A 26,146-nucleotide genomic window follows, 5' to 3' on the forward strand; every position below is an offset into this window, starting at 1 on the left:
CATACGGATGAAATGATGATTATCCTTCTTATGATGAGTTTTAAATTACACAGTTTTGCCAAAATATCTGTTTTATTTGATGATATTTTCTGCTGTCACCCCATTCCCTGACTGAAACATCCAGTACAAAGAGCCCATTTTAACTGAGTATGGCCTTAAGTGCTCTGTCAAGACAGTTATCTTTTTTCGTGGAGGACTTTATATTTAATAGACCTATTTTATTTCAATAGACCTATTTCACGGAAAAGGACTGGATTAAAAAAAAAAAAGAACTTCTGTCGGCCTAGTTTTAGTTTCTATTTTTATACATGTTTACGATTTTAGTCTTGCATTTAGTTTAACGAAATGTCGCATTTTATATCGAATAAACAAGAATATTTATACTTTACTAAGGTAATAATGCATGCACATGCATTCTGGCCTATTGTCATTAACAGGCTATTATTATTTAATGCGTTAATTAGCAAAGGGGTCAATAACTGATCTATGTGGCAGATAATTTGCTCTCGTTTATCCTTATCTTATTTATTTATTTATTCCAAGTTGCATTGGCTCAGGTGTACCCGGCATTAGGCTACTGATGACCTATTTATGGCCTGCCTGCTTTCTGCTCTCGATCAACAAGCGGCACTTCGCGTGACGACAGCGGCGGAAATATTTTTTCGCTATTCAAAATGGCACCGTCTCAATCAGGAAGTGGAGAAAACAACTACGAAGAATAAGTTGGATAAAATTCCTCATTTCTGTTACTTTGACGCGGGCGTTCGCTCAAAATCAGTCCGTGGGCCCGGGGTTTGGATTGAGACTAAGTAACACATTAACGGTAAGTGTATTTCGAGGATATTGTGAAAAGGCGAGCGACACATCGGCAGTTGCCTTATTACAAGATGCGTACAGGGCAGCCTCTCCTAGGCGCGCACGTTTTTTACGACGGGCTACGCCGGTTTCTAAGCGTCCGTCTCGAAGTTAAGCGTTATCAGAGGAGACGTTATCTGTATACTTGGAATGAGTTAAGACTAAAGGAAGTAAGGGCTGGTGTATAGCAAACAAACCAAACATAACGTTGAAGGTATTTTACGTCGGCGCCGTGGAAGGCCGGCAGCTATCTGAGCTAGCTTGTTACTTAGGTATAAGCTATTGCTTTGATATTAGCTAACCCGCAAGTAATGTGGGTCATCAAATATCCTTGCTTAGTACGTTACTTTTGAAAGAGTAACACGACCGTGTAGGCAACTGCCACAATCACTTTATCTCAGAGTCAAGAAATGGCCAGGGGCTCTCTTTATTAAACTACATCGAACTGTTATTCCATTAACATACGCAGGCAATGTACAAAACGAACATACCCAAAGTCGGAAAACGGCTATGAGCTATGCTAACCAAGCTAGCACAATTAGCTAACCAAAGTACGCCCGATGTTACGAAACTAAAATAAGATCTTGTTATTTTTTTTTTTGCCACCCCCAATTATTGGCAAAGAAAACGAAGTTCATAAATCATCAATTATTTTAAAGCCGACGTTTGGTCGCTTGGTAGCCCTTGTTAGATGTAGCGTGTGTCGGTTGGGAAGCTAACAGTAGTGTCAGTAACACTGTACGTAGAGCTTTGGCTGCTTTCCTTTGTGCTGTGTAGGGACCAGTGTGCCTTTCTACTTTTCTACAGTGGAAACCACATTTCGCCGTACACCGGTACAGACAGTTTGAAAAGCGTTACTTAAAAGCCACGATGATACACAAGCAGTTTTATTGAATAAACACGGACACACCGATACGTGTTAGCTAACGACAGTTGAATTAATTATATGGAACAATACGTTTAGCATATCCTCTCGAGTTAGTTGAGAACAGTTGTCGATCTTTATTTCTTTCCCCCAGGTTGTGTCTTGTTTATTGTTGTCATTTATTACAATATAGGAAGCGACGGGAATAATGGTGCCTTTTAATTACATGCTATTGTTGTAGTATAGCTAAGAAGTAAGTGTTTGCTAAGAGAGACGTGGCTATACTGTGTGTATTCTTTACCCCTGCTTTGTTCCACCTTAAGTGATTACTGTGAGGAGTTAAGGGTGAACATGATGCTGGTCTTTCCTTGTATTTCACATCTTCTGTCATTTGAGATTAAAGTAAGCATGATTAAAAGCATCGACTTAGCAACATAAACCAGCACAATGGCATATCTGGGGGTGACTCAGAAAGCTGAAGGAGTGACCAAGAGGAAATGAAAATAGCTCAAAGCTGTCCCATCTCCCTTCTTTTCTTTCCTGCAATTTTCACTCTTTGGTTTCCACTGTGTATGTTGCCTGCAGCTAAGGCTAGCCAATCCTCATGCAAGCCTTGACACATTAGGTTGCCATGGTGGCTGGCTATTTATCCTAATTATGTCATTACTCCTTGCTGGTGGATATTATTTGGTGTCTGTGAAATGAGCTACACGCTAGGTTCCTTTCTCAGTTTTGTTCAAGTGCCCCAACCCCCAGTGACACGGTCAATGGCCTTGGTGTCATTGTTTTCGAGTCCCTCTCGCATTTCTTCATTTGCAACTCATTCACAATGCTGCTGCCAGAATGCTGACAAACGCCAAGAAGGTAGAACTCATTACTCCACTTATAATATCAGAGACACTGGCGTCCGGTTAAATACGTACTTGAATTCAAGGCCCTACCTATTATCTGTAAGTCCGTCAATGTTCTGGGCCCAAAATACATCAGAGATATGAGTACAGACTTGGAGGTTTTTTCAGGTCAGTAGGGACTGGTTGGCTGGTGATGCCCAAAGTTCAAATCAAACATAGTGGGATAGTTTTCAGCCATTATGCTAACCATTGATGGAAGCAGTGCCATTTATAATACATTATAATGTCCCAACTGTATACATTTTTAAGACCCAGTCAAAGAGTCTGATAAGGTGCTTTATAATGTAACATGCACCTGGACTTGCAGCCAGATCTACCTGATCTTTTAGAATTGCATAGCAACAGATGGGTTATTTGATTCAATTTCACTACCTACAGTACATCTGCATGGTAATGCTCTTGAAGACAGCCACTGAAGAATTGCTTTGTTGTGTAGTCCTGTTTTTGTTTTGTCCTGTGGTTCCTTATAACCAAAACAACAGTAAATATTTCACAAATACTACCGGCTACGTTCGAACAATACAGCAGCGTTTAATATTTTCAGGGTGTGTGTAAATGCCAGGGATTCGCGTGGAATAGTTGTGCAGATAAACTCTAAATGGTGCTTGTGTGTATTCATGTGTGTGTGCTTATGCTTCACGGCTCCCCCCTTTCCTAATTTTCCTACTGTGTCAGACAATTGATGGCTGCTTGCCCTGCAGGGACTCTGAGGGTCACGGCACACTAGAGCTGTTGGTACAGGAAAGAATGAAACGCAGAAAACATGGGGGTATTTTCCAAAGCAGGATGAGCAAATTAATCAGATAACTTTCAAAAGTGTTAAGACATGTCTTCTGAGAAAGTATTTTCTTTTATTCCAGATGTTTATGTCATGTTCTGGCATTGTTTAATGTGATTATCTTAACCAAGTAGAATACTGTATTTTGGGTTGGGATATTCATTTTTTGAATCTCCTTCGGTGAGTTCAAACAGCTGTGATCCACGGCTCAACCGTGGCTCAGCCGTGGCTCATGCCCCCTGTTGTTTGTGATTTGGCCTGTATTCTCCCTCCCCCTTGTCTTTGGTAGCTCTTTTTCTCCCCTCTCCAGTTGGTGCCAGCGATAAATCTCATTTATGGCCAGTGGGTTGATTAGAGTAAGAGTGAAAAATGTGGAGTGGAGGAGGGGAGTCGGGCCTAGGTAATATGTTTGATTCAGTCCCTGCTTTCCTGGAATGTGGCCTTCATTAGATAAAAGTGCACATACGAAGCGCGATATGGATTTCTTTGTTGGAGGAGAGTGAAAGAACAAGTGACAGTTGTGGAGAATATGTGGCCGTGGTTTTGAATTTTACACTGCGACAAGAAAAAGATGGACTTTTTGTGTATCCCATGCCCCAGCTAGCATCCAGACCTGAAGGTTATGTGAATCTCTCTGAAGCCACATAAGAACTCTATAAGAGATGACTAAAACGGAGGAAAGCATGGAGCACTCTTGGCACGCCTCACAGCCTTTTAGTTTTGCTGTGGAAAAAGTGTGTCAAAATCCTTTCGGAGTTGAGGAAACGCTGATTTCAAAGTGGGACTCATCCAGGAAGGAAATATGAGAGAAATATTAGTGTCCACATTGATGGACGGTGGTGCTGTGATCATCTCAGATTTATGACCGACTCCGTGTAATAAACAGAGAAGGAAAGGAACCGTTATTTGAAGGCTGACGTACAGCCTCGGCCGTTGTATAGTGCTCACATATGCCATATTTCAGATTTAAAGACTGATCAGCTAATGTTTCCCAACGCATGGGTGCATGACTGCAGATGTCAGGAGTTACTCTTCGTACAATGAGAAATGAGAAATTGAAATTTGTTTTTTTTCCACATTGACCCTATTTAAATGGACAATCTGGCACAGAAAAGCTTTTATAAATGTTAGATTATATTAAAGGTTATTTTGCTTGATTTTTAGAATCCCTTCCATTCACCGGTCTAAAAAGATCCAGAATATTATCTCTGTTGTTGCATTTCTGCTCTTGCCTTGTTTTCCACCTTTGAAGGATTTGCTGACACTCTTTTAAAGCTTCTAACATTTCACATTTCATGAGCGTTCACTGACGTGAGCAGATTCAAACGCCACAACACCGCAACCTGCACACCTATGTTCTGAGTCATCTACAGATCTAACCTTCCCAAGCAATTCGTCAGAATTGTTAAGGCCGTTTTTGGACAGCTACTCACAGACACAGCTAGTGCATCTACAGACATTAAAATGTGGTAAATAGCCAAAGAATTGTAGCCTCCTGACCGTCTTGCTTTAGATGATGATTTTTTGTTGTAAATACTGTAGATTCTATTGTAGTTTGTTTAGTCTGTATTGAAATTCAAATTGCACAACAAAATCCCACAGAACTGACGATATGTGTGTCATTCAAAACATGTTAAACAATGAACACAGGCTGATGCATTTGAAAGCTTGTGCCTTCTCTGTAGCCCTTTTCTTTACCACACCATCTCATTTAACTGTAACAACAGTTAAGTTAAGGCAGTAGCGCTGAAACCTCGACCGTGGCCACAGTGTAACTGCTGTGCTCTCTGGCCTGGTGTGAAAGCACAATGTTAGATTTTTTTTATATGTATCATATACAATATTTTATGAATATAGAAAGATATTTTCCTTACTTCAGTTTGTAATCATTTAGATTTTTTTTGTCCTTGTGCCCAAAACTAGAAGACACGTTGTTAACCTTTGTGTTTTTAGTCATCGGTGAATTTGCATTTCCTTGTCCTTTTATAAACATATTACACCCTAAGGCCTATGCTTTGGCAAGTTGTTATTGTGAGTAAATGTTTGCAGTCCCTGTTTTCTTGACAAATGGCACGAAATTCATCCCAGGATATTTATTTTGAATGTGTCCATAAGGGAGAAAGATAATTTTTATTAATCACAAAAATAGACATTGTCAGTCTGTAAGGGAGAGCCTAGTCTGATGCACAGTTCGCTTTCATTCACGTAAAGCACATGCTAAATCTGGACCTGCTTTGTCCTGCCATCTTTATTTGTAGCGTTTGCAGACAGTTTATTTATTTTAACTCACCTATGTTTCAGTTAGGGGCCGTCCACACGGAAACGCAGAAACGCAGAAGTTTTGCATCGTTTTGGCCGATCGTCCACACGTATCCTGTAAACACATAGCCCTAAAACGCACTTTTCTGAAAACGGGTCCCAGGGTGGAGAAATTCGCAAACGCAGCTCTTGCGTTTCCATGTGGACGGCGAAAACGATGATTTCATCGCCACACCCCCGAGCAGCCTTCCACCTCCCGCAAGACGTCTCATAACAACATCAACAACAATGGCGGACTACATGCTAGTTTTCCTGCTGGAGAAGATATTGAGCCTATTAGGGTTACTAGGGCAACATATCATGCTCCTGTGCCACCACGCTGAGCAAAAAAGGCGATTTGTAAACAGCGCTCAAGATTTGTGCGCATGCTCCGCCTCTTCCTCTCCGTTTTTGGTGAATTTCTGAAACTGAAACAGCGCCACCTATAGGCCTGGAATATGAAGTAGCGTTTTCGGTCGTGCTGAAACGGATCCGTGTGGACGCGGATATTTCTTGAAATGATGCCGTCGAAAACGGAGAGGGAAAAGATCGTTTTCGTACGTGTGGACGTGGCCTTAGTGTTCGTCCAATTGGATATATGATGGTGAAGCAACAGTTGGATCTTTCCTATGGTGAAACCTGCCCTTCAGTTATCGAGGCTGTGCTGGAGGTGGGATTTGTGAGAAGATGGGTTTGATTCGAAAATTCTGCCTCAAAATGGATTAGAGCCAGAAATGAATAGATTCTGGCAAATGTTACCAGAGTAGGATAATGCAGAGCTAGACTGGAACTGAGTTTCATAATGAAAGTGGTATTGTCTACTTGCATAGCCAGACTGATACAAGGAGGATTTGTAGAACTCCATATGTTAAACCGGCCTGATTAACAATACAGAATTTCATGATTTTTTTTTTTTTTGTGTGTGTTTTGTGTGTGTGTGTGTATTTTTGAAAAAAAATATTAACATTATTGTAAGAATTATGGCATGTATAAGCCTTTAATGTACTTAACCACTGAATATTAGACTTTGATGACATATATTAAGCACTGGCTAGTAGACGGAGAGATGAACTAATATTCAAACACATGTGCCTTCATATTATACAATACCTTGCACATTGTAACTACATTATCACAATGATGCAGCTCTTAACTGAGAGATCTAACGAGCTAGGCAGCACATGAAGGAAGATTTTATTAGTATTTTGTATTTTGCTACATACACCAGCTGAGAGTGGGTGTAAACAGTCTGTACTGTACTTTGATTTTGGTTTTTATTATTTCTTTTTACACAGTTGAACTCTAGACTAAGTCACAGCTAACGACATTTTCCTCATTTCATTCCTATCTCGCGTTAAGTTCAAAAGAAAGAAAATATCCCACATCAGAGCTGCCGTAGCAGTTCCATGTAAAAACAGACAAATTGATTTAATGTTTTGCTGTCCCACCCGCGCACAGGAATCGAGTGAAATTTTTGTTAACTTCATCTGGGACTAGCAGTGTCTTGTTCGTTCTCATTTTTTAACTGAATTTATAGCTCATTGGGTGTTTGGCCTTCCTGTGTTGGCTGCTGACCACTTATACTCCAATTTACATTTTTTTTGCAGCGGTGTTATTGTTCTGTAGTACAAAAGCAGCCTCTTCTGATCAGCCAGCAAAGCTTAACACTGCAGTCTAACAGCGGACTGAACCTAGCATAGCAAAGTGGCAGACACAAACAAGCTCCCTGACACCGTGTGCATGTGATGCAATATTCTCACACCTGCCAGACAAGTGAGGTGCAGTAGAGCACTGTCTGCATTTGAGCAGCAGCTGAGCGGAGTTCTCAGAATTTCAGCGCATTTCACAAGAACACAAAACAGGATTTGTGTGCACTCCAGTTCTGTAGTCCTGACCATTTTTACTTCCCTTTGCTGTGTTGTAGGCTGATAGCTTTTGCCGGGTGTTATGACTGATTCTCTGAATAACCACGGTGGAGAGGGGTGGGCAGCAGGGGTGGAGATTCAGAGACATGGAACCAGCTGCCTCCAATCAGCTGCTGAGTCTGTCTGGGGTTCAGACTGGGTGAAAGGCAACAGCCACCGGCGTGCTGTCACAAGAGGCAAGAAGCAAGGGCGAGTGGATGTGAGAATAATTGGGACAGGGTGACATATAGTGGGTTGCCACACTGCCGTTGTGGGGATTGTGGTGGAAACAGAAAGCAAAGGAGAACAACAGGCCGTTACTTGTAAGAAAAGAAAGGCACAGTGATGGAAATGCAAGTAAGCAATATCAGAGAGTATACAGCTGGTGATCGGGACTGTGAGAATATGGAGTGGGAGGGTGACAGAAATGCAGAAGGAGTCGGCCCACATTTTGAGAATCGAAAGGACCAATATGAGTAGTCTACAGTGTAAAGGTGGGAAGTATCAGAAAATAAATACCGAGTCCTCTTTTTTTTTTTTGTCAGCAACCTCTGCATTTCTGCACCCTGTGACTGTCACACAATAATACTTTGTCAGACAATGCACACGTATGAAACGCATACTTTACATAGATGGGTGTGAGGGACAAAAACGCTTATTTAAATGCCGCAGTATCATAATGGCTACTTCTGTTAAAAAAATTTGTTTAGGTAAATGACACTGTTGTCTGTTCGCCTAACTAGTTGAACCGGAGCAATAAAGGCCGAGGAGCCGCACGCCACTAGCATGTGTCATCATCCTTCTGTTCGGAACAAATTAGACGACAGACGAAAACGGGGGAAAGAGGCAGCTAAGTGGATCATTTTCTCTTTGATCCGGTCAACTTTGATCTATTTCTGGTGGGTGCTAGCGGTGCTAGAAGTAGGGGATTTGCACCTAAATGAGTGTCGTCAAGGCACTGTAAGCCGTTGTTTTTAATGTCCTTTTTATTCTTTCTCTCCTTTGTCAAAATCTGTACCCTCACCTCTCTTTCCTCTTTGCTCCCTGGCCCCTTCGTCCTCCCATCCACTTGTGCTTTTATTTACCACAACAAAGCCGTCCTCTGCTGTGCTCTGCTGTGATGAAGTTCTCTCTTTATGGATAAATTACTTCAACGTCTGGTTCAGCTGGTCTTTGTGGGCGCTAAGATATCCGTCATCCCTTGGCCAACTGGTGCCGAATAGCCACTTGCAGCGGGTTGGTGAAGATCTAATTAGGATTAATCGTTATTCCCTTGCAAGCAGCTAAATCTTTGAACCCTGACTTTCATTCAAAAGCCCTTTCAGATAACTGTGCGTTTGCTTAGCGTGTTACCGTGTGCCGTCCCAGTCCAGAGACTCTTAAATGCAATAACAACAGCCCCTTAAAACCAAATTTGTTTTCATTTCCCGGCTCTTGATAAGACGGCAGATTCAGTTACACAGTCATTCGATCATTATTCTCTATCTGGTGTCCTGCTCAGTTACTGCGCTGTTCACAGCCCCTTTATCGTAAAGACTGTGATACTCAATAGAGCAGAACAAGCAAAGATAGGTAGCTAATGTCTGTGTTGTTCAGGTTTGTGCTTAAGGGTATACGTCGTGTGCGTGTGCACACCGTGGCAAGTAATAGACCCTTTGTGTCAAAAAAGGTGCTGATTAATAATGCACGCTGTTTTGAATGATGGAGCCCTGTGTTTCCCTGGGAAGTAACTTGTTCCTTTTATGAATATTTCATCACAGTAGCTAATGAATCCAGCCAGTCAGGGCAATCATAACCAGCTAACAGCCCCCTTGTTGCTTTGGTGTAAGGCCCTGATCCTTTCTAACCTGATTACTGGTGATGCTGATGGATTCAGATTGGTGATGAGCGAATGCCGTGCACTGGATTGAATGTTTGTTGTCGGCTTGCTTATTAGTAGTGAAGGCAGAAGCAGCCTACGAGAGGAGAGTGTGACAAATGCCAACAGATGGTTGTCACACATGTAACGCACGCACAGTATGCTTTCACTATTACGGCCCATGCACGTGCACGGAAAGTGCAGTTGTGTTAATTTCATGGGTAACCTTTGATTACCGTACAGGCCTCCTGGGCCGTTTAATCCCCTGGGCTTCACCTACAGTGAAATGTGAAGTGAAAACAGAGAAATGTGCAGACGTCACAAAATCATTACAAGAGATACGAGACAGTTTTTTTTTAAAGAAACAACTCAAAATTTGTACAAAAAGATGCCTAACCATGACGAGCACTTTCGTAGACGCGTGGTGTCCCTGCCATCTAAGTCTGGGGACCTTGGTCCTCATTTAGGAAGGATTTACATGTCTGTGTTGAGGGGTCCTCAGTCTCATAAACCCATGTTTGATTTCTTTTTCTTAGCATTTCTATTCACAGACTTGTCCACACTGGCACTACAGCGATCGCACATGGCGAGCACTCCTAATATGTGCAATATGTCTGTTATCTGTTCTGTCTCTGTCATTTCTGTATGCTGTTGCAAACTGCAATTTCCCCATCGTGGGACTATTAAAGGTTTTCTTATTCTTATTCTTATTATTCTTAGCAGCACCGCGGTGGCGCCTGCTCCTGACTTGTTCAGCCAGTGCCGCTGTACACTTGAGTGAGCTCAGAGAGCGTTTCACAGACTTAAACATGCAGCCACAGATGTACATAAAAATAAATAGACTTCCTCAAGTTTAGATCATGTTTCATATGAAGTCAGGACTAAAATGGAAATTAAAACATAAATGCATCTGCTGTGGACACCCCATGAGTTGTGAGGAGCTGGTTTTGAATATTTGGTGAATGAAAACTGAATGTTCAATGAACTTCTGTATTCCAAAGAACAGATGAGATGCATTCAGAGGGAGTCGTGTATACATAACCATGTGTATTACAAGTTGAATTTCCATTTTATTTGCAAACCTTTTCAGTGCGTGTGGAATTATGATTACATATTAACACTTCTGCATGTGATTGTGTATTTGTGAGTGACATGGCGCACACACACGCCAGACAGGGTGGTGGTTCTCCTCGTGAGCATTAATCGTGACTTAGCAGCTTAAGGAAGTCACACTTCTCTGGATGATTCCCATGTGCTCTGGCAGCCGCTGATAGTAAAGGCCACCAGAACTACATGAACGTGTAGTTCTTCACACCACTGACTGCAATACCTTTCAACTGTCGTGCTTGGCAAGTGCATGTTGGGTGCCCTGTCAGACAACGCACATCAGGGATTTGTAAAATTACAGAGCCGTGCTGCTTGTTAACCTCTTGTTTGCCTTTGTCAGACACAGTGACTCACACAGCTGAGGAGAGCCAATCGGCCTAGGATACAGTTACAACGCTGGAGATACCGTTTCTATCATTCTAAAGACACCAAATCTCCATATTTGCAGTTTCTTCTGCTCACATTCAGTGAGCAGTGTGTGGATTTGTTTTCAGATTTTATGCTTCACAAGAAGTGGCATAATCTGCTTGCAGCAAGCCCTTGCTTCAGGCCACCCAGAGAGAGAGAGAGAGATAAATAGGGAGACACACGTGGGAGGGGGCTGCACAAAAACCAGCAGTAACCTTTGTTGTAATTAACAGATTTAAGAGATTACACTGCAGAAGACTTCTTCTCGCGCCCTCTTTATAGATTTATTCGTTTTGCCTGGAAGCCCTAATGTGAGCAATAATTAAAATATTGACAGAAGTGACTCATTTTAAACAAACCAAGCTGCTGGGATATACCATAACATGATTTCATTTTGCTTTTTGTTGAATGAGCTACTTTATCCCACATGCTGCAGTGGTGTGTATTTGTTTTTCTGCAAACCTTCTTCTTGGTCACCTCCCTCTTCCTCTCTGCAGGAGTTAGTAGTAGTAGTAGGGATTTTTGCTGTTTTCTGGTAATGAGAGGCCTTACAGGAAGGAGATATCTGGGACCACTCTTACAATGATCAGTATTGATTATCCTCAGAGGCTCGCTACTAGAGGGGTGGCGGTTGGAGAACAGGGGACAGCACAAGACACATTTTTCTGTTGCTAAGAGACTGTAACTGGCTGGGTACTGGTTGGTTGTGGGTGGTAGGGGGGAAAGAGGGATAGGGCCTTCTGGGAAGCATGTTTTTTTTTTTTTTTTTTTTTTATTAATCGCTACATTTATCAAGAAGCAATCCTGCCCTTTGAAAGAATTATAAGATGTGATGGTGGTGGTAGACTGGGGCTTGAGATGTGGGTGATGGAATGACTGAGTGCCTGTCTGCTGAAGCGAATCACACTTATTGACTTAAAAAATTTTCAGCTTAAATCTACACCACTGCTACTGTGCTGGGATAATATCAGTCACAAAGGCTGGCTGTCACATTTTGACACTGGTAAAGTGCTGATTTATTGAGCGTGCGTTCTTAAATACTCTCTTCATACCGAGTTGTTCAGGCAGAAAATGTTGAGACACTGGAGTTTGAATATAGTTTCGTCAGACATCACTGCTGAAGCAAAGTATTCTGTTGAGTCACATTAATTATTAAAGGTTTGCTTTATGTTTCTCTTTTTCTCGTTCTTTTTTTTATTCGATTCACATCGTTAAATGCGCCTCCACAAGCTTTTCGAGTAACCACATGTGATTGACTCTCACTTCCCTGCGTTATATGCAAATAAAAGCTTTCATTGTTTAGGAAGCTTACACACACACACACACACCCGCAGTAATGTTACAAATATCCTGCTATGAGACAGAGAAACTGTAAAAATCTCTATGATTAAACAAATAATAATAATTGACGTAAGTAAACGGGTCAAACTAGCAGAGAAATATAAATGACAAGCAGCAAAGCAGCTCAGGAGTCAACCTGAGACGACTGCTGTGCAATAAATGATTTAACTGTAACTGGTAAATCCAAAAAAAGGTTTAAAACTGGACATGTAGAGTTTTTTTGAGAAGACGTTTCACCACTCATCCGAGTAGCTTTTTTTTGGATATACCTTGACCTGGATGACTGAGAACCTTCACAGACATGTAACTGGTAAAGTGTCATTTACACAAGTCACTTTTCTGAAAAAGTACACATCACATTCATAATTAATAAAGTTTCCAGTATTGCTTGCCCACATTGGAGACGCTTACATGATGGTGCCCCAGGTATGTAATAAACTAAAAGGAAAAAAAACAAAAACAGGTTTTGTTAACATTTTGTGAAAACCCAGATTACATTCATTATTGGAGTAATACAGCAGACTCTGTCTTCATCACTGTAAAGTTGTATTTTGATGCATTTCATTGTGTAGTAACTTTAGATCTGTCTGTGTAGCTGTTGCAGTAAATACCTGATGCTGCTTCATACCAACATTACTTGAAGGCACTTTGCAGTTCAGTGGTCCCGACTCTGATGGGGCGTACTTGTTCTCTGTCACTTCGTCTCTTCTACTAACAGTGGTTTTGCCTTACGCATCTAATCGTCTAAACTACAAAATTTATCAAAATAATGTGTGCTGTCTGTGATTAAGAAAGGCTTCAAAGCTCTTTGTAATCCACATTGTCTATCATGTTTCCTTGTGGATCAGTAAAGTCTATTTAAGTCTAAATGTAGCCATGTGTGCAGACATCAAACAGCACTGTTCATGGTTCAGAAACAGCAGTAGATAGCAATCAGTCCCTGTTGTGTAGGGTGCAGTGGTTTGCACCCCACACAACGAAGGTGATTTTTGCATGTAGAGTGCAGAACTATGATCCAATCTCAAGGTCTCTTGAGACTTATGTGGAGACACATTTTAGTACACCGTTGCCAATAAAGTTGGAATACAATATTTTGTACCTCGTCTCCTGAAACGATTGTGACAGTGTTATTTGCTCTTTATAAAGTGTATATCTTCTTAACACTTATTGATTAATCTCTTCCAAACACATAACTGATGTGTATAAATAGGAATAAAAAGTGGAAAGTTATTCCAACTTCATAGGCAACAGTGTACCAGGTCTGAAAAGGCCCTCAGAGGTATATACCTCCTTGTTTATTGGCTACATTCACGCCTGTACTTTGGGTTGTCTACTTGTATTCAGATCACAAAGACACATGTTAATGAGTAAAGGAAGTTGTGAACAATGTATGTTAAACCATTGAGACTGTCATCCGTTGGCTTCATTTGCAGCTGAAAGGGGTATGGTAAAACTGGTTGGACCAGTGGACCATTTTAGGATTGCTTTAGCTCTTTGACCTAAATTACTGGAAAGACCCTCCAGTACAGCTAAGCCTGGGGTGTCTGTAGGGTGTTAAATTGAGTACATTTCTGCAACAGTGATGGGATCTATTCTAAGGCTCTCCATACACAGTCCATGACTACCCTCGGCTCCCTTGCTTTCCTGCCCTGCCTTCATCTGAACTTTGTTGGCTGGAAGCGGTCCATACATATCAAAAAATACCAAATATCCTTTTGTTTCAGACCTTCTGCCTAGGAAATTGGCCAGTTGGTTCTCTGCGTTGGGCTTCCCCGCATGTGTTTCACCCTTATCCAGACAGTATCACACTGGCAGCCTGAGGGGAAAATGGCTTCCCTTTGTGTGTATTGGCTATCCAAATGGTGAACATGTTGGGTTAGGTCTCTGTCTCTCTCACTCTCACAAGCGCACACACTCAGCCACACAAAGGCCCTCTTATTTAGACCCTCATGAACTCTATTAGGATTTATTACCTCAGCTTTGTCCCCAGTGAACACGTCTGACCTGTGTTCCAGATTGGGGGCAAACTGGAAGGAATGAGTGAAGGCGAGAGGAAGGAGGGTTTGATTAGTTAGGAGCGAAGGAGTGTTACTGATGTTACACAGACGTGCATTGTGAAGTGGTAAAAGATTGCACTGATTTAGCTGTCAAACTGGTGAGATTTGTGGAACGTTTGTGAAAGATTTGGTCTGGAAGTTAAAATTCACTTTTGTTTGATGCTTTGTTTGTGGCGTCAGTAATTTACAGGCTGTGTTCCCACATCAGAAAAAAGCAAATCTGTGCTTAGAGCATTTATTGTAGGATAGTAAACTAAAGCTTAATTCATACACATTATTCCAATTTGTATTTTCATCAAAGCTTGGTCTCAGGTAACAAATACAGTGCATGCTGCTAGCTTTTGATCTAGAGTTGTTTAGTCTTCCCATGAAAGTATATCAGACCAAAGTAGGTCATTGTGGTCGGTTGTTTAAATGTCTTCTAAAGGGTGAAATCTGACGGGTAAAATACATGCCGCAAAACTTCCGCCGTTATTTCTTCAAATTCCTTCCATTTTTATGTGGAAAGAGCACTGTTATAAAAACAAAAAAATATTTGTGTTGACTTAGTAACGGAGAGGACAACGTGACTATGTTTGGATGTGTGTTGGTGAGAAAGATGCAGCAATTCATGTGGGAAGCTTGTGGTGCTGCAGGAAGCCTTCTGCCATGCACAGCATTAGCTGTAAAACACGCAGAGATCGTGACGGGGTCGTCCAAGTTCACACAACGCTGAACGCCTGATTATGCGTGTTGTGTTTGCGACGGTATACAGCATTGTGCAGATTTAGTGTGTCCTGTCGTGTGAGTTTTGAAAGTATGGTTCAACATGTCACTGATGTTAATTGGCTCTGTAATGAATGTGGAACCGTTAGTGATGTTGGATGACGTCCGCACAATGAGGGGCTGTCAATCAATAAGTCTGAGCTCACACTCTACATTATGAATAAGATCTGGATTCCTTTCGCGTGGTGTCAAAGGTGACTTAAGTCTTGAGCATAGAAATGGAAGGCCGTTTTGTTTGTGTAATTAGCTTCAAATAAATAGTTTCATTGCTTTTATGTTTTTTTCTCTGAATTTAAAGTTAAATAAGTTGAAGTGTGCAACTGGCTTAATCTTAATAATGTATTTACATTTTTTACGTGCTTCCTGAATTTCGATGTGATATTAATCACCACATTTGTCATAAACATTTCTCTCTGCAGCATTTCTTACGCCTCTTTGTCATTTTCCCCACTCTCTCCTCCTTCAGGTCATGGAGAGCATTTGCCCCTGGTAAAGAGTACTATCTTCTACACAGCCGGCTCGTGGGTAGTGGTCGAAAAGGTGCGTAGTCTAAGTCAGCTGGTGGTCATGTGCGAAGCTGTGGTCTGATGCCCACCCTCCCCTCAGCGCTGGCCATGGACGGGGAGAACTACCTGCATCCAGAAGGCCCTCAGCTGGACGGCAGCTTGTTCTCTGTGGCCCCCTCTAACCTGGAGGTACGTTGTGGCAATTTATTTGCCTTTATTTAACGACCCGTTTACATAAAAGTGCGCAATTTAGTTTCTTGTCTGTGTATTTAGTGTGCCTCATTTGGTTGAAAATAATAGTCTGTTTTAAGTATTAATAGAACATAATTTAAAATGTGCTAAAGATCATCTTAACTACCCTGGAGGGCTGTGCTTTAATACATATAATTCCAAGCAAATAAGTTTGTCATGAGTACTGAACAATGAATTGGATAAGAGCGTGGAAAGACACACTGGGAGAGTTTAACGGTGTTGATTATATTGGCTATCAAAAAGTAAAGACACTGCAGCTCTACGTAAAACTAAAAACCCCTCAAACATTTACAGTTGTCTGAACAGTTCTGGGGAAAGTCACGAGGAAGTGATCTTACCTCTGGTATCATTTGCAATTACCATTTAAATGTGGTGTTATCAAGGTATGCAAATTGTTCATTTACGTCAAATGAACAAAGAAGAATTTAAGTGGTGTGTTAAAGAGCAGAATAAAAACTGGAAAATACAATTTCTTAATGTATATGTCACTGTTTTAATGTTTTTTGTTTTTGATATTTGCTAAAATACTAAAAAAAAAAAAATTAGGTTTTAAACTGAAGTGCCCTCCACCAACAAAATAGTCCCAAAAAGTTTTTGAGCACTCCAAACAAGGTTCCTCCTACCTCTGTTGTAATATACTAATGACTGAAATTCCAGAGAATTTCCACTGAACTACAAGGAAACAATGAAAGCGAAACCATCCAGCTCTCTACATTTTACAGAAGTGCTTGTTCATATACAATGAAGGTGACACTTTCTTTGTGTTACATAGTTCTTCAGAACTACAGAAAATACCGAAAACATGTTTTCTGTTAATTTTGCCAGAAGCGAATAAACTTGGAACATCTGCTGTTCATGCTTTAATATAACGAGAAAGCTCTACTGCTAAGAAATTCAGTGTTGTATTTGCATGCTTTTTGGTATGACAGATTTTTCATTTTCTGTATTTCAGAGTTCCATATATGCCTCCCCTTCCTGGGGATCCTTCTCACAGCCGGCTGGATACAGCATACACTGCCCTATGCAATCTGGAAACCAGTAAGTTAATGCAAACTCGACACGACACGTTGTTCCTGTCATGAGAACAATAGTGCAGCAGCAAAAAGTATTGCGTGTGAAGGTATAGTAACTTTGAGTTAGCTTTTCTCACTTTGCAACAAGTTTCCACCTGGTGGTTAGGAGAGAACGCTCCATAGCAGATACCACATTCAGTACCTGGGCTTTAGACTGAGCTGTAAACCGTTGAAAATGGGCAGTAACTACCCGCAAGAGTTTCACACATGAAGTAACAAACAGCCTCTGCACTCTGAATTATTATACTTTTTTGTTGGGCTGTCACATGAATGATATTTGATTAAAACTTTATTGTCAAATGTATTTCGTATCTGCCACATACACATAGCATACTGACGCATGTGTGCTACGTGAAATTTAAATCCGTCTTATTTTTGAACTCTTTGATTGATTGAGTCGAATCTGAGCGTTGTTTGATTGAGCACCTGTATTGACCTGATACAATCTGACCAGTGCGTCACTTCTTAACCTGACGGCAAACCACCGGCTCACATCACTGGTGATGTCACTCGTTGTCTTTATCAGACCTCCATCATTTCCCGTAGTGGAGGGCCTGGTGTCAGCCTACTAGGGGGTTGTACTTCACATCTTCCAATGTGGCTCTGATTTTGTAATTCCACTGTGAAAAGGAAAAGCGATTGTCTCTTTCTTTCCACACAAGGTATGTGTGTGACTTTAGGGGGCTGGGTGTCATTCAGTGTATGCGTAGCCTCAGCAACGTGTGAAAAAGGCAGAAGCAGCTGCAGTCCTTATCAATATCTACAGTGTGTGCATTTAGCCACACTACGGTTGAGCACTCGGGTACATTTTGACAGCGTTTGCAGTCCAGCTGGATGGTTAACACATTCTTTCCTTACTGACTTTGGTGAAGAGGTGTTGCTGTTCGGGAACTTTCATTCAATATTACTGATGCTTAAAGATTAAAGCACCCCCAGACTACAGTTAGCAAAAAGTAAAAGGGGAACAGAGTGCAGTAGCGGAATCTGTTGAACGTCTGATATGAACTGTAATTAGCAGTCTGATTTAAAGGTCACATCTGAGTTTTCCATTTTACTTTTATTTGTCATGGTGCAATGACATGGCTTTGATTCTATAATGACGCACAGTTGTGAGCAGCGTATCACAGCTGTGGCAAATAATGGTAAAGGGTTCTTTTGTTGCGTCAGAGAGCTCTCTTATGATAAATATCGGTGTGTTTGAAAGTGCTAACATCAGCAGGGTATTGTGACCCAGGAGTACATGACGAGTGAGTCGATCCAGTTTAAGATTTGTGTGGGTTTGTATCACACAGTACGCATGGAATCTTATTCTGTGTGATTAAGGACCTATTTTAAATGGGAGTCTTGTGTCAAAACCTGACTGAAATGTAGTCATCACAAACCTCATATTCATATTAAGCGCATCTGAAGAGTGTATGATCAAGACGTGGTGTTTCTGTTACTGCCTGTGCAGTGTTTCTTTGAAAGTTCAAGCGTCAGATGACGTGAAAGCGCAGCGTGTGGTTTTCAGGTTCACTCAAAGTGGAATTTTGTGACATCAAGCTTCAAGTCTTACAATGAACATATGTGATCAAAATCACGAGAGGTCTGTGGTTTGGAGCAAGATTCGTGTGAGTGATATCATCTACGTCTTCAGTGTTGTAGTAAAGACCCCCAATAGTAAGAACTAAGACTTGTGGTTGTGAAAATAGTGTTAATTCTGACTATTCTTGTCAGAAAAGGATGCAGCCAACAGAATTTGAAAAGATAACTAGGCTTCTGATTTTTTTCCCCCCACTCATTATAACCCTTTTTACCGCAGCGTGTCAACCGTTTTTCATCTCAGCTCAGATAAAGGGGCTTAAGCCTTAAGCGCTGCACCTCCGCTTCTGATATTCACTCCGACTCTTGCTCACTTGACCCACGTGAATGTGCTCCTCTTTTCAGGCGGGAATTGCATGCTGCAGAGCAAGCTGCTCCTACGACTGACTTACACTCTAGACTTGGAATGTAATCGATTTGACATGAGAGCCCTCAGCTTTCTGCTCACATGGCCATTGAGAACAAGCAGAGTGGTGAAGAGATCTCATGACACCAGTGAAGGAGAGAATGTGAATGGCCCAGCGATGTTTGCGCAGGTTAATGTGCTGACTAACTTACGGTGCCCACTCACTTCTCACTCGCAGCAGATACTATGAACAGTAATAAAAACGTCTAGTGCACCTCACTCAGAGGAGAGCTGTAGTAGAGGTGTATCACTCGTTGGTAATGTACGCAGTTTATCGAATAGTGTCTCGTGAAGTCCGCTGTCCATTCAGGGTCACGTTCGCAGATGGGTGGATGAGCAATTGTTTGTCACAGTCTATCATTAACTGCCTTCAACCAATCAGATCAATGAACCATGTTATGTATTAGTAGTGGAGCGTACAGGAAACTCAGCTGGAAAGCTCTATAATAAGAATGTCTTGCCGTCTTTATAAGGACAGTTTTCTAATAAAAGTCCCTCTTAGGAGTGACTTGTGTCACATTTAATACACTTCCACAGCCGCCAGTAGTTCCTAAGAGGACGCGGATTGAGCTGCGTATCTGTGGATCCACGAGCATATAGCTTGAAACGTGTGATATTTTGATGGTACAGATGCATCTGCTTCACAATGCATTTCGGAGATGGAATAAAAAGTGAGGCAGACTCGAGATAAGATCATTTTACTTGGCACCTGATGTCAAGTAAAAACTTGTTACAACTCTTAAAATGTTGTTGTTACAGCCTCGAAATCCTCAGCATGTTCAGATTATCATTAGAAGAGACATGTCTTCTCTTGGCAGTATTTTGAACTGTCGTTTTTATACATGGAACTCGAGAATTCCCTACTAATACTATACTATACTATACTATAAAAGGTTTTACCTGCTGTCTGCCTTCTCTGCATTATTCACTGTTGATAAATCCTTCAGTCAGGCTGGAGTCTCCCAGTGCTGTGACACAAAATGCACTTTGTGCACCCTGCTGGTCATGTGAGGGGTTAAATTTCCTGATAACCACAAGGAAGTGTTCTTCCAAGGAATCTTAGCCGTTGGAGAGTTGTACGTCATTGTTTACCTTGTACTCTCAGGCACCCTGTAAACTTTATTAGATTATCTGTGGTATTTCTATGGAAGTGGCGTTGCATTATTAATTAATAATCATTCTGAAAGGACTATATTCTCTATTTAAGTGACTTTATGTGAGTACCGTTGAATTATTTTAAAATGCCGCAGTCCTCTGCTCACTTGAATGCGATACAATACCCTAAATGGCGTCCTTATATGTTAGCGGTTATATTATATAAAAATTCCATGGTGGTCAGTGGTTGAAATGTTTTTAACTTCTTTTCTGAACCCTCAGAGCCTTTGTAACTTGGGACAGGAATCTCACTGTAAAGTACAGCTTCTGTACTTTACAGTGAGATTCCTGTAAATTCATCAGGGATAAAGCTAACTATAGCAAAATAATGATGAGGGTGAAATGCAGTAGAATATGCTGGGTACTGATACTTGTGTATGAAAGCAGTGCCTTTCGTGGAACTGTTCCTTAACTGTAATTGCATGGGGTTGTCTTTACAATTAAAGGGAACCATGTCCTGTTTAAATCCTACATTTATCACATACATTAGATTCAACAAGTCACCAAGTTATCGGCAAATACAGCAGTTTAAAGCACTGATTGATAATCCTCCTTCTAGTTGTCAGATGATGAACTCCCTCTGTTGGGAGACTCTAAAAATGACATGGGTATGTGCGTAGCCAGTAAACATCAAGCCTCAAATCAAGAAATTGTGCAATAAAAAAAAAAAAGAGATGTTGAAATCTGTGATCAGCTACAGGATATGCAGTGCTGCGGGGCTAGATGTAGACAAATCTTAAGTCATTCAGCTGCTTTGGCTGACAGCCCCTGACCAGCTTTGTGTTGTTGGAGAGCAGCTAATGCTGGCCTGCCAAGACTTCTGCTGTAATAATATCACAGTCATATCACTGTTGGCTAAAGGGCCACAAAGGGGATTTCCAGTGTGGATGATTCTTTACCAGTGTTTTTCTGAGAACTAAGAAGATTCTTTACCCTTTTTCTGGTTTGTAGTCATCACTCATGATTAATCATTTTTTTTGTATTTTTTTTTTTCCAGTGTGTAGGCTAGCATTTATTTCTGTCATATTTATTGTCTGTTTGTTTGACTTCACTAAACAAAACCCTTGCAAATATCACATTTTAACGGTTTATGACTTCTAAAGGTTTGTATGTGATCAATATTTCACCGTTTGAGTTAACATCCCCTCCACGTCCCAGAGAGGACGGAGACATTTGTGGTTATTTAAAAAAAAAAGACGACTCTGGATTTTTTTGAAAACAGATACTCACCAAAAATAGAACATAACCAAGCTTCAACATTGAGCGTCGCTGCTTGTTGTTGTTTTGTTGTTCAGTAAAATTACAGTAACCGTGTATACACTGGCTCTGGGGCTGGCCTTTCATCCTCTTGGTGTGATTTGAACCTAAATCAATCAGTCTCACGGATCTGTGGCCTGTGGTTGAAGACACAGAAACAAATCCTTTGAATAGCTTTGGCCAAGCTCAAAGCTCTCTGAGCTTGAGTCCTGGCACGTGATTGGATGAGAGGAATATGGGATGGTACGTTTACGGCTCCACCATTGCAGTGGCTCAGTTTTGCTTTCGCTTTGATGGTACCCTGTCTTGTTGCGTTATGATGGCTCGTACTCAGCAGGAAACTGAAAATATCTCTTGTGGGGAATACAAGTTCTGCTGATCTGTGTCAGATAGTAACATAGGGTTCAGGCAAATGGTTGGCATTCAGGAAAAGTGGATCTTCATAGCAGGTATGAGCTTTTCTTGTCCTCTATTTCCTGTCTGTCTGTCCCCTCTTGATCTCTCGTCTGCCTTCTGCCTTCCCGAGCTCACGTATTGTTCTCTTATCTTTGGTGTTTCAGTTGAAGTTGCTGTTATTATCAGGTTTGGATACTCGGTTTCTGTTTATTTTTATTTAGTTTTTTAAATCACTTGCTCTCACGTGTCCAAAGATACAAGAATACTCCTCTGCCATTAGTTCCTTTTGATGTTTAAGTTTTAACCTGTCGTCATCAAACAAAACTGAAAGTAATTTTGACTTTGTTTTGAAAGATGTGTTTTTTGAGTTGCTAAAACATGATGTAATGCAGTATTATATCACAATGCCTTATAACGTCTTCAGCAGTCCTCTTCGTCTGACACACTGCTTCACATGGGATACTCTTCAGTGGCCATTTTTTTTGTGTCCTGGAGCCGCTTATTTCACAGTAATGATTGTGGTCCTCGGCGGCAGTAAGGTGTAAAAACGTCATGTGTCTGTTTTACCTAAATGAACCAAACCTCTTCCTTCCCCTCCAGGCAATACCACTTGAACAGCAGCACTACCGTCACCACTCCGGATATGCACATGGACATGTACTCGGGATTTACTGATGTGGACTTTTCCAGCCTCAACCTCCCAAGGAATGGAGATTTCTCCCAGGTTGGTTTCATATGACCGTTGTAAATGTTGTCATATATGCTTGCAGTGAAGTTACATCACACAATTGTTAACACCCGATATTAAGAAACACTCATAATTACTCTCAAACAACAGTTGGATGTATTGAAATGTTCGTGTCTGTCTTGTTGCTTTTGGTGTCAAGCACTCTTTTACTTGCTTATCAGGGTTAACGACCATTCCTCCCTCCCACCCTTTCATCTAGTCTTCCATGTGTATTCAGCACAGGTTAATTTACCTAGAGCAACCTTATTAAAGGCCTAGTGTTGTCTAGACGACTAGCCTCGCCTGCCGCAGTCCTGTTAAGACATGTCATTAATAAGACACTGTAATTTAACATTCTTCCACACTGCACCTTAAGACATCGGAGTTGTATCCAGAATCTCTATAATTTTCAGGGGCGTGCTTGGAGTTGTATCTGCAATACATTTTGGTATTATTTTGGCTTTGTAAGATAGTTCTTGAATGGGTTTTGAGCCTTTATGAATAACTTGAGTGTCTGTGGGATTATCCTCGTCTAGGACATCCATTTGAGAAGGGTAAATGCTCAGACGTGGACAGTGAGGGCGCAGCCTTCTGCTTGCTCACTGACTTATCCTAGCGTTCCAGGTGGTTGCTATGCATCATTTGCATTTTCTATTTCTGTGCACTTTTGTGTCCTTCCAGCCTGTATTGTATAAGCAGGAGCCATTGCAGTGACACACACGAGTGAGTTTCTCATCTTGAGCCATTTTACCCTGAGTTGATGAGTGACATTGTGGAGCCACATTAAAAAAATTACAATATGCAGTGTTGATGAGTTTTAAAGAGGAGGAGGTATGGGTCACCAAGTTGAATGACAGTTCCCTACTTATTATTAGCCTGTCTCGCATTAGGAAAGGCAAAGCTATGAGGCCCCCGCTTAGTTCAGCGCCAATTCAGTAAATAGTAATCACTGGGCTGACATGTTATTCTTAGAGGCACAAGATAAAGCCTTTCTTACTTTACATATCTGATCTGTTTTTAGGGACTTTATTTTAAGTTGGACTTGGATTATTGGTCTCCTTGGCACTTGTTCGCTGTTAGACAGCATTTCTAATCAAATGTAGACAACGAGGACAGTTAGTCAGACACCTATTCTCTAAATTCAAGTAAATGACATGTTGTACATTAGCAGCTTAATATCAATAGCATTAATTTGACAAATATGTCTTTTTACGCTTAACAGACTTATGTACATTTCTGGATAAGGAAATGGGGAGAAAGAATTTAAGATTTTTCACGCAATTGGCTTAATGTTTAGCCAGATCTTTTAAAGCATTCACAGTTATTAAATTTTTAATCCTTTAATTAATTCTGATGTGGAAGTAAATATGATTTACTATGTTAAGTATGGTTATAAATGAACCATTTAAAAAACCAAATACCATGATGAGGTACTTTGACACTGACAGATTTTTCTTTTCCACCTTTTTATGCATCATTTAGAGATTTAGCCAAATATGCAAAACACTTTAGCACAGGCTAATTTTCCAGCCGTGTCTGGAAGGTGAGAGTTTGTAGACGGAAAACTACCCTCGGGAGTTTCACTTCATGTTTGTGTCCAGGTGTGTGAATGAGTGGCCAAAAAAAAAATGTTTGGTCTCAACACATAAAAGAGGGAATTTCAACAACAAAGGCTACATACATTTTTAGGTTTTCATTTGGGAAAAAAGTGATGTGTCATGATGATCTGTCACGTGCATTGCAGCGCTGACACTGATGTTGTGAATCATGTGGGGTTTCCCAAGTTTTCCATGTGTTTGTTTTAGCCTGTCTGACTATAGCGTTCCTCCGTAAAAGTAAACACGAGCATCCGTGATTACGCTGGACAGATGCAGATGTTGGAGCCAATCATCTGCATGTACATAATTAGAAGACAGTTGGTGTGTAGATTAAATTAGATCACTCCTGATTAGCGTGTTCAAGACCAGCAGGCTTGGCTTCGTGGTGTCGGAGATGTGGATTGTTGTGATGCCTGTCTGCGTCTGTGTGAGGGAGACATGCGTGCTGTGCTTTCTCAGCTGTTCTTTCTGGTTCTGGACACACCCTACCATGTGAGGCATGGAGAGAAAATGTAAGTCACAGGGTCATCATGACTAATCCGCCGCTTCAATTGCGCAGGCCCCTTATTTTTTTTTTCATCCTCCATTCCACACAAACCCTTCCAGGTTTTTCTGCTGTCTGTCTGTCAGAAAGCAGGATATTTTTTGTTGTTTTCTTTATGCTGGTGAACCATGCCCATACAGAAGACTTTCAGGCGTCTGTGACTACGGTAGATTGGTTGATGGGATTGTTTAGTTTGTCATGTGACTGCCATGTTTACCTCGGCTATTTCCCTGTTTCGGTTACAGCTGCAGAGTCATTAGGGAAATCACTTTAGGTTTGCATGGCGTCCCGCTGGGTTACAGTTTGTTTTTGAAGAGCTCAGTTGGAATATCCTCGTATTGTAAAAGGTCGGGAAGAATATATCTTGATTGCTTGTAATATCAAACAAGGAGCTGAATGTTTGTTTGTGTTCGATTTAATGGACCCCTTTGAGACTCTTGGATTTCCTATCAGCTGCTGTATACTAGCTGATACAACAGGTAACTAGTGAAAGGCAATACATGGCCGATGTACCATGATGTGTCACATTTTAAGTGACCTTTATTTGATTTGGACAATTGATCTGTACTTGAGTGGCGCCACAACATATCCCTTTTATGACATAACGCAAACTTCCACGGAAACTTTTTGATTTGCTTTTGAGACATTGAATCGGTTGTAATGAAGTTAAATGTAATCGATGCTTTCATGAGTAAGTCATTCACATACGCACCATAGTAAGTGACATAAATGTATTGGGTTTCTATTTTATTTACATTTTATATTGTAGATGATGAAATTGTGCAGATTAAATGGCTCCACAAAATGGTTTTATGAAATCATTTAGAGTTTATAGTAATTGACCATAATTTAAGGTCAGTACCGAATCACGCAGGAAGATTACTGGAAAGGAAACTTCATCAGAAATAATAATAATATCTAATGTTATTATTTGGACACTACTTGGCAGCCCAGGCGCCAGTAAACTAAAATATTGCCCAAACACCGTCACTTAGCCAGTGTAAAATAATTATTAACAAAACCAAGTTGAAGTTAGTCTTATTTACCGATCTTTGCTCATCTCAAGACTTGATGGTAAACACAGTCTGACAGGTTCTTATCTGTGGTACAATTGACTCAACTAAGCCAACTGTGCCCACATTGGTAATTTGAAAAATAAAAAAAGAATTTTAATGTGAATGAAATGTCACCATGATTTGAAGGAAACCTGTACATTTTCCACAGGGACATATGCACACCTGCACAAGCTTCAAGTGGCTGATTTACAGACACACTTTTTGTGCAGAACATCAAAATGACAACAAGATTTACTGGAAGATCAAAAAAAAACAGAACTCATTCACCACTCTGGCTAACCTCACGAGGTGAAGCACATACTCAAACACACCGAGTGTATTCTCCGTATACATTACACGTACAGTATGCACACATGTACGCACACTGGAGCACGTTTAGCCACATTACCACTCTTAGTCGCTTGTTACATATTCTTGTTCTGTCTCTG

General features: G+C 40.9%; 1 protein-coding gene across 3 annotated transcripts in view; it reads left to right on the forward strand.

Annotated features, from left to right (window-relative positions):
• Positions 1-688: 688 nt before the first annotated feature.
• sbno2b (strawberry notch homolog 2b) overlaps positions 689-26,146 on the forward strand; it is a 54,088-nt gene continuing 28,630 nt past the window's right edge. For 2 of the 3 annotated variants that reach the window (XM_084547994.1, XM_084547995.1), the window contains exons 1-4: positions 689-823; positions 15,614-15,842; positions 16,858-16,943; positions 22,374-22,497. In XM_084547994.1, the coding sequence (XP_084404120.1) occupies positions 15,735-15,842; positions 16,858-16,943; positions 22,374-22,497 (318 nt within the window). In that variant the 5' untranslated portion in view covers positions 689-823; positions 15,614-15,734. Of the gene's footprint in view, positions 824-15,613; positions 15,843-16,857; positions 16,944-21,629; positions 21,827-22,373; positions 22,498-26,146 lie in introns of those variants that run through there. The other variant, XM_084547996.1, reaches the window with a different exon arrangement.

Source organism: Chelon labrosus, assembly GCF_963514085.1.
Source record: "Chelon labrosus genome assembly, chromosome: 7".
Lineage (NCBI taxonomy): Eukaryota > Metazoa > Chordata > Actinopteri > Mugiliformes > Mugilidae > Chelon > Chelon labrosus.